Raw genomic sequence first — 12,652 nt, forward strand, 5'->3', positions numbered from 1 at the left:
GCGTAGCTGTCGAGCTATGACATTTATTGCAGAGCAGATCAAAGACTGAAGGGAGTTTTTATCACGTGGATGCCCAGGAGCTGGAGCTTGGCTGCGTGCAGGGACCAGCAGCCGGGTCTGCAGCCCCATGATGAGTTGCAGAGCCAGGAGAAGGAGGAAGAAGCAGCTTTGCAAATATTCACAAGCGCTGAAAGCTTGTGTCAGTGTTAGTGGACGTGCCTCGCATCTTGATTTTTTTTCTTATATTTTAATTTTTTTTTCTTTTCTTCTTCCTTCCCTGTTTTTGTCCTGACTCAGGCTCCTGGCATGGGTGGGTGGGGATAAAAGTGGGAAGTGCTGTAGTCATCAGTGCCCAAACATCTCCAAGTGCCACTGCCTGAGCAGACAACAGCCTTCCCCACGCTCGCTGCCCGCTGTTCCCATCACGGAGGGATGCTGGGCTGGTCCCCTGCAGCCCCCGGGGCTGTATAAGGGGTGCGAGCTCCCTGGGGGGCTGTTGGAGGGGTGAGGACGAGCTACAGCATCCACCCGTGTTGCTCCCAGGCTTTCTCTGAGCATCGGGGTGCCCTTGACCCCGTTCTGCTCCCCGGATGGGAGCCCTCGGGGCTCTGACTTTTGAGCCTGCGGAGAGGATGGAGCCATCAGAGAGCGCGAGATGCGAAGATACCGCAGGCAATCGCGTAAGGTGCATAGAAACAGAGGAAATACTAATAATGCCAGGAGTTTCTATCACTACAATCAAAGGAAGAGCGCTTAACAAAATGCCTACTGGTTTTCTGAGTGAGCTTTTCCTCCATGCAGCCTAACCTGGGAAACAGCGTCGTGTGAATTAGGTCTAGGATTTGGCTAGGCGTTAATACAGTTTGTGCTTTTTCTGGTGCGTCGTCATTATTACACAGATAGCCGAGGTGACCAGGAAAGCTGATGCAGAAGCTTTCTTGTTTTCCCTTTAAAATCAGTATGTGAAGGTGCTCCTAAGCTGCAACGAACTCCCTGCAGGCTTTTGTAGCTGGGAAGTGAAATACTCTGTGTTTTCCATTTTAAAGTACAACCGGAGCGTATGAGTCCTGTGGTCACTGGCATCGGGGGAAATTTTCTCTCGTAGCCTGAAGCTACCTGTGCTTTTTCACTGCTCCCGCCACGCTGGGCTGCAGTTTACTGTAGCTGCAGGGCTGGGCGTTTTGCATCGGGTGCGTAGGATAGTTGGGATGAATGTGGGTAAGGGGCTGGAGGGAAAACGGGGCCACACACTGCCGGGGGTTTCCCTCGGCCCCGCTGTGCCGGTGTTTTGGAGGGAGCGATGACAGCCCTGCTCCTTCCTCCTCCCCAGCCCCCCGTGGCTCCGTCACGCGGGTCCCTGAGATGTCACTGAGAGCTGAAAGCCATGCAGCTACGTCGACGCTGAAGAAGATCGCTGCAGACATGAGCAACATCATCGAGAGCCTGGACACCAGGGAGCTCCACTTCGAGGGGGAGGAGGTCGACTCGGAGGTGCTAAATGACCCCAAAGGCACTGGTACGTTGACACCTGTAGCTTCTCATCCCATGTCCCGCCTGAATTTAATAACTGATAATCTGTTGATGGACAGGGTACAACCTCAGTGGTTTTACCAAACCCAGCTGTTGGCCTCGTTTTAGGACCAGGAGGCATTACTCTTAGCGCTTGGGCTCTTCAAGTCAAGTCCCTTCCGTGAAAGCTTGTCTTTAAGTTCTCTTAAATAAAACCTGATATACTTTAGTGGAATTACTGCTGCTGTGTAAATGCTCCTATGTTTAAGTATTGCAAATATCTGCTGGCTTTCATGTCCTCGTTGGTTGTTACAAGGCTGTGTAGCTAACGGGGTTTGTGGTCCTTCCAGCATGCATTCCCTTCTCTGCCATCTATCACACCCATGGGTTCAAAGAGCCGGGCACGCAGACGTACCTCACGGGATGTCCTGTTCGAGTGCGTGTGTTGGAAGTTGAACGCTTTACTTCCACAAAGAAGGTCAGAACTTCCAGAAATTTCATTTAATTTCCGTAGAACTGTATTAAAATGCTGGTTGTGGGGTAATTTTGCATGTGCTTGTTCATGGGCTGAGGAAGCAGGAATGCCTGCATCTCAGAAAACGCTGAAGGTCACCTGTCTGTTTCTAAAACCTAATAAAACAGAACAAGAAGTTGTGAGACAGAATGATCCTTAAGTAAAATTGAACGAGAGCTCTTTAGATGAGCAGCTGCAGGAAGATGACTTACTTCAAAGCTGCCTCCCGTGTGGTGGTGTTCTCCTCGGCAGGTGCCAAGCCCCAACGTTTACACCATCGAGCTGACCCACGGGGAGTTCACCTGGCAGGTGAAAAGGAAGTTCAAGCACTTCCAGGAGTTCCACAGGGAGCTGCTGAGGTACAAAGCCTTCGTGCGCATCCCTATCCCTACCAGGAGGTGAGTGTGCAGCCCTGCGGGCGCGGTGGGCTTTGGGAAGACATGATTTTCTTCTCTCTTTTAGTAGTATGTCAGTGTGGCTTCACCAGTCCCATTTCTTTGCTGTAAGGAGGAGACTTTATAGAATCATAGAATCATTTAGGTTGGAAAAGGCCTTTAAGATCATCAAGCCCAACCATTAAACCATTAACATGAACTGTTTAGACGTGGATACTACAGCCTGGAATTTGTGTGCGTGGTGATTATATAGGGAGAATATTTAGCAGCTATAACCTAAGCGGTGCAAGCATCTCCCCACTGACTCAAAGCATGTTGGGGCCCAGGTTATCGACTTTTGAGCTGAATTTGCCTTGACACTGGGGAAGGGTTATGCTAATGCTAATGGAAATTGTTGGTGCGATGTTGCTTTCTGCCAGCACGGGCTGTGTGGGGATCCCTGGCCCGGGTGGCCAGCCTTGCCTGGGCTGGCCTTGGTGCTCGGGGTGGCTGGAAGTGTAAGGGGAAAGAAAAGTGGGAAGAGAAGTGGTGTGGGTTGGCAAGAGCCTCCTGATGTGGAGAAACGTGGGGAGATGATGTTAGGAAAGGTGAAATTAGGAGGGGTTAAGGGCTGGGGGAACATAACACCCTAAAAATAGGGTTTAGGCTCCCTTTCCTTAAAAGGGCAAAAGGGGACACCGAAAAAATCAAACTCTGATATTTCTATGTTGTATTTTTGTTTATGAGCCAGTTGGAGCACTCTGGCTTCTTAAATGAATCCAGGCTTGCTTTTTTTTGCTTTCCTTCCCACCCATCTCGGTTTTTAAGAATTTGAATGGGAAAAAATAAAAGCATCGCAGAAGAAGGGTTACGGAGCGAGGCACGCGCGCACTCGCAGCACTCAGACTCGACGTTGTGGTTTGTGTTTCCTTCCAGTCACACGGTGAGAAGACAATCCATCAAAAGGGGAGAACCGAGGCAGATGCCGAGTCTGCCGCACACCGCGGAGAGCACAGTGCGGGAAGAGCACTTCTCCAGCAGGAGGGTAAGCGCCCGGCTCGGTGTGTGGGGACCCGAGGGATGCTTTGGGCGGGCTTCTGAGGTGCAGAGATGCCAGGCAGGTTGCTTGCAAAGCCACCCACTATCAAAGCCCTTGTTTGTCAAGCAAAAGACTTCAATGGTAATAAAACTTAGGCTTTGACAAGTCCAGCTTTAATGCCAAGTTTTCCTCTGTGCAAAGAGGACGATGCTGGTCCCGGGGTTCATACGGGCAAAGCTTTCCTCTGCAGTTAGGAAAACCACGATGCCAAGAGTGGTGGTTCCCCTCCTCCCACCTGCTCCGATTTAAAGATAGAAGAGGCAGTTCGCAGAGTCAAGTTGCGTGATGGAGGCAGCCCCGTGGCCATCAAAATCTGAGAGATTTCAGTCCTGTCCTCCTCTGAAAGAGGAGATGACAGACAGGCTCTTGATGCTGAAGTGGTGGGTAATTTTAGCCAAGGCACACGTGTTCTATGTAACTTCATCAGATGTTAACAGATGGGCCCCTCTATGAAGAGGGTGGATGTCTTCCTACCTCTTCATTGCAGCTTTGCTGTTTGCAAAAAAAAAAAAAAAAAAGGCTGTAAAAATCCACGTTTGTTCACCCTGTGCTTATCGTTCTCTTTCTGCTGTTCGCTCCCTCCCTAGGCTTTCTGCTGCTGAAGCCTCAAGTCCCAAAGGGCTGTGTCTCATGGCTACGCAGTGCAGATAACCCTCCCTGCTGTGCGTGGCTTTGATGCTGCGCGGGGAGTTTCAGGAAAGAGATGTTGATTTAAAAGAGGAAGAAAAATGTTTTCTAGATGCCTTTTTTTACCCCTTGGTTTCCTTGTGGGAATCCCACAGCTTTCACCATGGGGAGGAATACCCCCGCTGCCCAGCTGGGTGGCTCAGTGCTGTGATGCTAATGCTGAGAAGGGCAAAAGTCCTTGTTTCTTTTCAGTTTGTTTTCCGTCCTGTAGGACTTTGCCTGGTTTCCTGTGCCCAAACAGCTTAATCTCTTCTTTGCCCAGTTATCACGAGGATGGGAAGAGATTCTCTCTCCTGTAATGGTTTCTTCTCTTCCTCGCTCCTGGCTGGCGAGGACAGGCTCTCCAGCGACTGGTGACCCGGCCACTGCCCTCTCCATGGCTTTGGGACAGGGCAGCGTGGTCACCGTGCTCCTTGCTCCACGAACCTGGTGTTTTGGTTAAATAGGGGCTCTCGGCTGAGCCTGAGGCTGTGTTTTCTCACGAAGTTAATTTGTGTGGGTCAGAAACAGCGGGGATTGATTTTTGTGTTTAAAATTGTTTGAGACTTGGGCTCGGTCAAGAAAGTTGACCACTAAAATGACAATGGCAGGTAACAGGTCTGCTGGTGGAAGGTACAAACACAGATCTGTGAACAGTGAACAACCTGTGATTGAACTGTCTACACTGCTGAGCTATAATCTTCCGTGAGCGCATAATAACTTACTTATTTATCCATTCAAGCTGAAAAGCGTGTCTGACTTTTTGATTGCTTCCTAATGCCAGACAGTTGGATTGTGGGTTTTTGTCTTGAAAATTCCTGCATCTTATCTAAAGTTTCAATGTTTTAATTGTAGAAACAGCTGGAAGACTACTTGACAAAGATCCTAAAAATGCCAATGTACAGGAACTACCATGGAACAGTAAGTAGAAATTAGTTTGCTTAAATGCTTAAAGAATATTTGCTTTACAAATGTTGAATTCATTGGAAGAAGACATGCAGGTTATATAAGAAATGTTTTACAGCTGTTTTGCAAGCATTTTGGCCTAGCTGATTTCTCCAACACGGATGTAATATGATTAAAACCAAAGAAAGAGAGTGAATGGTTCACTCTTGGAGATCACTCTCATAACACAGCGATATCCTCCTCACGGTAGTCCAGTCCAGACAGCCGATTGTACGTACATGATGTAGTGTGTTTCTGTTTAATTCTGGCGAGTGTTTAAGATGGTAAGTTGAAGTTTTACATTCTTAAACAGTTGGAGTCCAAACCATACCCCTTCCGTTTGGGCTTTGTGTGTGGTCCTGGGTGCAAATTTGTCTCAGGTTCTTATTCTGTGCAATTTCACTGGACTTCGGTGACGTTGAGTTTGTATGAGTGATACCCATTCGCCTCTGCGGGTATTTTGTCTCCTCCAAAGGGAGATCGTAATTGGCTTATTTCCCCAAGTCGATAGTCTTTTTGAAATGAGGAGAAATGTCAAATCCAAATTCAGGCCTATTTTAAGCAAAAAGATTTCCTTTGAAAGCCATCCTCGAATGTTTCTTCAGTAGTCCTCACCTGTCAGCTGCATCTGTAATGTCTCCCTGGGATGGTAATTTATTTCCCCTTTTTTTGGCTGCATAATGACTGTGTTACTCCATCTTTTGTATTATCAGCAAAACCTGATGCATGCATTGAGTAGCTGCAGAGCTTAGTGACATTTCTGAGCAAGGGGTGATAACTGGGAAGACTTGGTTTTCAAACAAGGCAGAAATGTAGACTAAGCTTAGGGTATCTCTAGCAGCAAGTTCTTCTCTTCGACTTTTGTTGTTTGGTAGGAATTCTGCTCTTTTGCAGGATTTCAGTTGTGTAGAGGTATTGGGCAGCTCGTAGATGAACGTAATGCCTGAAAGCAGTGTGTGCGCTTCTTGCAGAGCTTGGTGTGTTGAGCCCTGCTCGTTACATGGGGCAAAGTGCTTGTCCAGGGTTGGCCGTCGTGCTTTGGGTTGGCCGTCGTGCTTTGGGAAGTCTTCAGATCTGGGCTGAGAGGACCTGTGTTTCTTAGAGTCCTTCTTTTGGGGACAGGATGTGGAGCTTAAGTCCACTGCAGTCAAGAGCTGTGTTAGTCTGCCTGTGGAAAATAGTCATCTTTTGTTCTAAAGGCAAGATTGGGATAACTTGGCAATTTTGATCAGTAGCATATGCAAAGCGGGGGAGAGTTATTTTACAGTGCAGATCCGTTTTGTCACTCTTAGGCAGGCATTGCTTTTTTCAACTGTTTTGGAGAATTTCTGCTCATGTAAGAACGTGGGTGATGTTTTGACCAGTCTGTGGTTTGAGGCGGGCTGCCGCGGTGGGGGCCGGGCAAGGAGATGAGCGGTCTTGCCTTGTCCGGCCAGCTGTGGGGTGCTCTGCTCCTCCTGCACTGAATCACCCTTCTGTCCCCAGCCCCCGGAGCCAGATGTCACTTTGCACATGAATTCTCAGTTTGTTGTTGGCTTTCACTGGATTTGGCCACAGCAAAGTGTTCAGTGAGGACTTTGCTGCTAATGGCGGCGCTGCTAAGTGCAGCGGGTCCTGCGGGCAACGCTGGAAGAAAGCACAGGGAGAAAAATGTTTCCTTTTAAAAAAAAAAAAAACCAAAAAACAAAAAACCACCAAAATAACCCCCACCATTCTCAGACTAGAGACTAAATGAAGATTTCTGGCATTTTCCTTGGAATCGTATTTGTCCTCCTTAGAACGAAATGAAGGCTTTGCTTGTCCTGTGGTTGAAAAGTCTTTGTTAGCCTGGATGCTGACAAATGCTGTAACCGTCTTAATCTTGGAGCACATTTTGGCTCCCGTGTGTTCCTCTCATCAATCCGTGCACTGAGGTGTTTTTTAAAATCCTTAATTCTTTGTGAAGTCAGACGTGGAGTTGCAATGGCAAGCTGTGACCTGCCTGATGTCTAACGCTTGGTCCTTGTGAAGAGCCTGCTTGGGTCAATCGCATCTCCTCAGACGTGTTTTTACATCTGACCTGCACAATTTAATAAATTCGCTTTTTTGCTTCTTTTATTTTGCATTTGTGGTTAATTTATTATTTGTCAGTGAGAGGGTCACCGCTTTATACGCTGTCTCGAGGACGTGCCGTGCACTGGGAGAGTCGAGCCTGCAAGTCGAGCTTGTAGCGGCTTTGCAGACCTGAAATCCCTGGTGGGTTGAGGATCAGGTCCACGGTGACCACATGACATTGTAGAGGTTGTACATCCTCTAGCCTTTCCAGGTGACACTCCTGCAGGCTGTGGAAGTAGAACTTACTAAAGCATCATCATTTAGGGATGTACCAAGTGTGCCTTGCTTTGAGCGAGTGGCTCTGACTGATAAAATTCACCACCTTCTCACATTGCCCTTAATTTCTCAGCGTTCATTGTAACAGAGTATTTTGTGTGCAGTTACCAAATAGGTTGGTAGATGCATTGTATTTTGTGATCGGACCCCCGACTTCATAGTCTTCCATTTTTATTTTTTTTTTCCTTTTGGCTATGTGACTTATGATTAAATCTCATGTCTTCTAGTCCTTTCCAAAATCTTTTTATAGTACTTCTGGGCTGAAGCACATCAAGACAATTACCATTAAAATGAATGTTGTGGGAATCTCAGTGTGTTAATTGTCCACACTTTTTTCTGGGAAATGGAAATTGGGGAAATATAGTGCTAAAACATTAGGAAACAGGGCCCGTGGGCTTGATTCTATTCCATATAAAAATTGTATTAATTGGACCTTTGCATCATTTTTTGTATGAGCTGCAATGGTTGAAAGATGCCTAAGCAAAACAAAAAATAAGATCTGGTTGAACCAAAGTGTGTGTATCCGTAACATTTTGCATGAGCTTTAGGAATTGAGTGTAAAACCCTTGTCTGAAGCGAAAGCAGTACAACGTAAGAACAACTCAGATATGTGAGAGTGGCTGCTGTTTTGCCTCTGATATGGCACTTGGATCTGCAGACCATTGCAAAGGTCCCCGCCCAACTCTTCAGTATTTTTAGTTATTGCGCTTGAACTTTAGTACGTTTAATGTTTTTTTTTTTTTTAGATTTGGGGTTAGTATAAGCCAATTTTATGTGTAAGAAATAGTTGGCATCTTGCTCAGAAACATTATTTTGAACAGTGGTGTAATCTCATTTTATTGCTAGCCATGCTGCTAATCAACTCTAGTTTTATTAACCCACTAAATTAAACACAAGAGTCGAAATGAGAACACAATGTGGAGCTGCTGAATTCTTTCTGAAATGCAGATGCTCTATGAAATTTTTGCTTACATAAATCACGCATGCTTGACATTGCTGGCAGAATGGGACAGTTTAAAACCATGGCTTGTGCACCTTGCAGCTGGTTCTCCACCTTTCATAGCTTGTCTTTCCGCAGCTGATCACTCTCGTCTGGTTATTTTTTTTGTTTGTTTTTTTCTTTTTATTGCTACAACAATGTCACTGAAACTGCATTCTCTAGGCCCGTATCTCATACTTAAAATATTCTGCTGCGGATTGCTGTGAAACCGGAGCGGGATGCCGGCTCCCCGGGGAGGCAGCTGGGCAGCGCAGGAATTCAGATGTGAAGGAGATGAAAGCGCCTCGCTGCTCTGTGTTCTCCTCTTGGTTTTTCTGTGAATGACCAGCACCTCGGATGAAAGGCACTGTAACAGTAAAAATAGCTAATGCAGCAATAATCATAATAATAAATCATTCGATCAGATATTTTCCACTGCACTGAGGAATTTTCCTTGTAACTGGTGGAATTTATTTATTTTTTTTTTTCCAAACCAATGCTCCTAATTGGAGCTGCTTGATCAATGTGTTGGATGGGCTCCTGTCACCGTTGCTGTTTCAAAGACTCCTTGGCTGAAGAGCGGGTTGCTGCGCTACCAGACAATCTTTCTTTTGTTTTTATGTAGTAGTAGTTCTGTTTCTGCAAGTAATTTTTCCTCCTGATTTTTCTTTTTCCTTCTTCAAGGACAATTATTTCTCTGCACAGAGTGCTCCTCAAATTGCTGCCAGCTTTTTGGTCACAGCCAACATTTTCAAAGGGTTTTGACATTTGCGTGCTTTGGTTTTTGTGTGCCCACTGTGACAAGAGATGTCTGGGTTTCTGCTTTGTCTGATGGGGAATGCCAGCCTTTTTCTGGAGAAATGAAAATAGGAACCAGGGCAAAGAACTGGCCTGAGGCTTCGCTTGGGACTTTGATAAGAGCTTGTAGGATACGCTGGGTTTTCCAATGCTCCCCATCCCGCTCCGAGTGTCAGTGCAAAACAGCTGAAATGTTTGTAGGCCACCGCTGGTGCTTTTCCAGAACGTGTAGTGAGAGCGGGGGTAGCAAGATTGTTAGTAAAAGCATGGAATAACTCGTTCTGGCCGCTTTCTGAAAACAAGCCGAAATCACCCAAAAATGAGGGCATGAAATTTGCCTCTACTGAATAGAGATTACTTAATGTCCTTGAGCTACTCGGAGGAGAACAACAGATCCTTTGTTCTTCTCCGTGGTCTCATTGATGTGAGAAGTTTGGGAAGGAACAGCAGAGCGTGAGGAGGAGGAAGGATCTTCTGTCCTACTGCTGCTTCTGGGGGGCAGAAATGCTGGTGTTGGGAAGGGAGCCTGAGCCGGCCTCACCACAACTGCAAGACAGACTTTTGCCCCGAATTTACTGATATTCTTTGTTATACTTAGCCTCGGAGATATTTTCAAACACTTATGGGTCCACCTATGTAATTCCTGTGCAAAATTGGATTTTGCCAATGAGGGCCCTGAGGTTGGTTTGGCAAAGAGCAGGTGACAGTGGCCACCTTGGAGGAGAGCCCTTCCTTGGGTGCTGGCACCTGAGCTGCCGTGGGGCATGGGTGGGCATGGCCTGAAGCTGGCCCCGAGGCTGTCTTGTGTCATGACCGTGGTCAGGAGCATGGGTTGAGTCCTGGGCTTCGGTCCCAACAGGCTTCGTTGCCAAAACATGTGGTTAGAGGGTTCCCTCCGGCTTGCTGCCTGACCAAAGGGGAGAGCAACTCCTGCCCTCACCCTGCCCTGAGCACCCTTCTGCACTTGGACGATGGTATGCGATGATAAATTAAAAGTGCCTGGGTGCAGACAAGCCTCCACCATGCAAGGCAGCTCCTTCTCAGGGCTGCTCCTGCCCAAGCCCTGTCCTGCACGGGACGCCCGGGGCAGGCATTTCTCCCTGCTAACGGGCCCCAGGGCTAACAACCAGCAGACTGTCAGGAATGTCCTGCTCTGCCAAGAAAAGCCTGCTCGGCTGAAATCTCCTGGTGTCCTATTTTTAGAGGTGAACGTAATCGTGCTGTGCTTTCTTACCAGCTTTGCATGTTGTTACGTTCCTCTGCAATCTCTGCTGAAGCAGGAGGAGCTGCAAGGAGGCAGGTTGCTTGAATTTGAGATTTGCTGGTAAACTTAATAGTATGGCATGTGGGTTTCCCAGGCTGTGCCTGCCGTGCAGCTCTGTGCAGACTGGCAGAAGTCATGGAGAGTGTGCTTGAACTTGCTCTCCTCCTGCCCCACTGTGGCTTTTCTGCGGGTTTTTGGCTCGTGGGGTAAGATGGGGCAGTGCAGTGTGCACAGCGCTGAGCGGGAGCAACCTGCTGCGGTGGTCTTGGAGGATGCTCATGGGTTGAGGGGCTGACCCCCCATCTGGTGTGTGTCCATGGGGTAGGGGACTCAAAGGGAATAGGCTCTCCCAGCCCTGGGTATGTGTGCTCGTTCCCTTTCCAGCCTTTCTGTGAGGCTCAGTGGAGGAAGGAGAGGATTCAGGCAGCCAGCCAAGCTCACACGGGCCCCCAAATGGTGTCAAACTTGAGTCCTTGTTTCAGCCAGTCATCCAGGAGGGAGGATACCAGTGGGTCCCTGTGATACGTTTGATCTTGATTGTCCTGGTTGCCTGAAGTGTGCTCTCCAAAGTACATTTAAAATAAACAAATAAGCAAACAAACAAAAAACCCAACCAAACTAATTTTCTTGGTCTTCTTGAAGATGCTTAAGCGATGATGGGTAACTTCTGCTCAGGATCTTCTATAGGTTCCGTCTTTATGACAAGTCACTTTGATGAAGCAAAGTATTTTGTGGATTTCGGAGTATGAAAGATGGGGGAATCTCTTTCTGTTTCCCCAGATGGAGTTCATTGGAGTAAGCCAGCTGTCATTCATCCACGACCTGGGACCAAAGGGCATGTGAGTTGTGAGCTGTGTCTGTGAGAGTTATGGTTCACCAAGAGCAGGGCCTTATAAATAAACATTGTTCAAATTAATAGTTTTCCTTTCTTGCAAATAACTGACTGGGGAATATTTTGCCATCTGGATAGAAAAAATTATTAATGTTGAGACAGAAATGCTACATCTTTGGGAAGCAGCTTTGAGAGCGGGCTGCTTTGCAAGGCACGGGCTGCAGCTCATGGGCTGGCTCATGGGGTTTCTCCCCTTCCCTCCCTGCAATGTGTTGACCTGCTTGTTCTCATGCTTGTGCTATAACACAGGGACCTGCATTTCTTAAATCTGCATGATTTCCTTTTGCAGGGTTATTTTTGCCCTTTTTCCAGGCTTTAGGGCAGTGGCCCAGAGGCTGCTCAGGCATGGCTGGAGGCCTGTCCCTGGGACCAGGGGCTGGGGGTTGAGCAGGCATCCTCCACCCAAGAGCTGCCCTGCACCTCCAGGAGAGCCGTGCTGCCCGTCCTGACCGCGTTTCTGTCCTTGCAGAGAAGGGTTGATCATGAAGCGCTCCGGGGGCCACCGCATACCTGGCCTGAACTGCTGCGGCCAAGGAAGGATGTGCTACCGATGGTCCAAAAGGTACCGCTGGGGCGGGCGAAGGCGGCGATGCTGTGTGCTCCTTGGGCACGCATACAAAAATCCTCATTCGTTTTTTCCTTCCCAAAAGTCTGTAAGGGAGATTCTTGTTTGGTTTTGGTTTTTTGGTTTGGTTTGTTTTTGTTTGGTTGGTTTGGTTTAGTTTGTGGGGTTTTTTTGTTTTTTTTGGGTTTTTTTTTTGGTTTTTTTTTTTTTTTTTTTTTTTTTACAAAAGCCACAGATTTTCGGGCCAGAAGGGTCCACAGGTTATTCCCTTCTCACCTTTCTCTGTGGAGGGTGGTGAGTTTTTTCTTTTGCGTCAGAGTTCATAGCAGAAGAGACACGTTACTCCAGAGGAAAATTGGGATTTCCTACAGCCCCAAGCTGGCAGAAATGGCAATAATCCCCTGGTCAGTGCCCGGCCTTCCCTGCTGCAGGAGCGCCCGGGGGCTCCGTGCCTTCAGGAGGGGACGTGACTGGTGTCACTGACAGATTTCTGCCCAGTTTTCTGAGCTTCCCTTCCTCAATTTACAAAAAGAAAATCGATTAATTGAAATGCTATCTGGGCTCCTTTGGAGCCGGATTAAATCAGATGTGACCTGCAGCACTAAGGAGCTCTGGTGCAATTAGCCTTGGAATGCAATACGGCGCCTCTTCCTTATTACTGCACGTGCCAAAATGCT

At 47.5% G+C, this 12,652-nt stretch overlaps 1 protein-coding gene across 4 annotated transcripts in view; it reads left to right on the forward strand.

The window, feature by feature from the left end:
• PLD1 (phospholipase D1) overlaps positions 1–12,652 on the forward strand; it is a 79,800-nt gene that overhangs the window by 29,110 nt on the left and 38,038 nt on the right. For all 4 annotated transcript variants that reach the window (XM_082320921.1, XM_082320924.1, XM_082320922.1 and 1 more), the window contains 7 exons: positions 1,331–1,516; positions 1,860–1,987; positions 2,276–2,421; positions 3,334–3,442; positions 5,018–5,083; positions 11,299–11,357; positions 11,880–11,972. In XM_082320921.1, coding sequence (XP_082177047.1) covers positions 1,363–1,516; positions 1,860–1,987; positions 2,276–2,421; positions 3,334–3,442; positions 5,018–5,083; positions 11,299–11,357; positions 11,880–11,972 — 755 coding nt within the window. In that variant the 5' untranslated portion in view covers positions 1,331–1,362. The remainder of the gene's footprint in view (positions 1–1,330; positions 1,517–1,859; positions 1,988–2,275; positions 2,422–3,333; positions 3,443–5,017; positions 5,084–11,298; positions 11,358–11,879; positions 11,973–12,652) is intronic.

The sequence above is a fragment of the Platalea leucorodia genome, assembly GCF_965183815.1.
Source record: "Platalea leucorodia genome assembly, chromosome: 8".
Lineage (NCBI taxonomy): Eukaryota > Metazoa > Chordata > Aves > Pelecaniformes > Threskiornithidae > Platalea > Platalea leucorodia.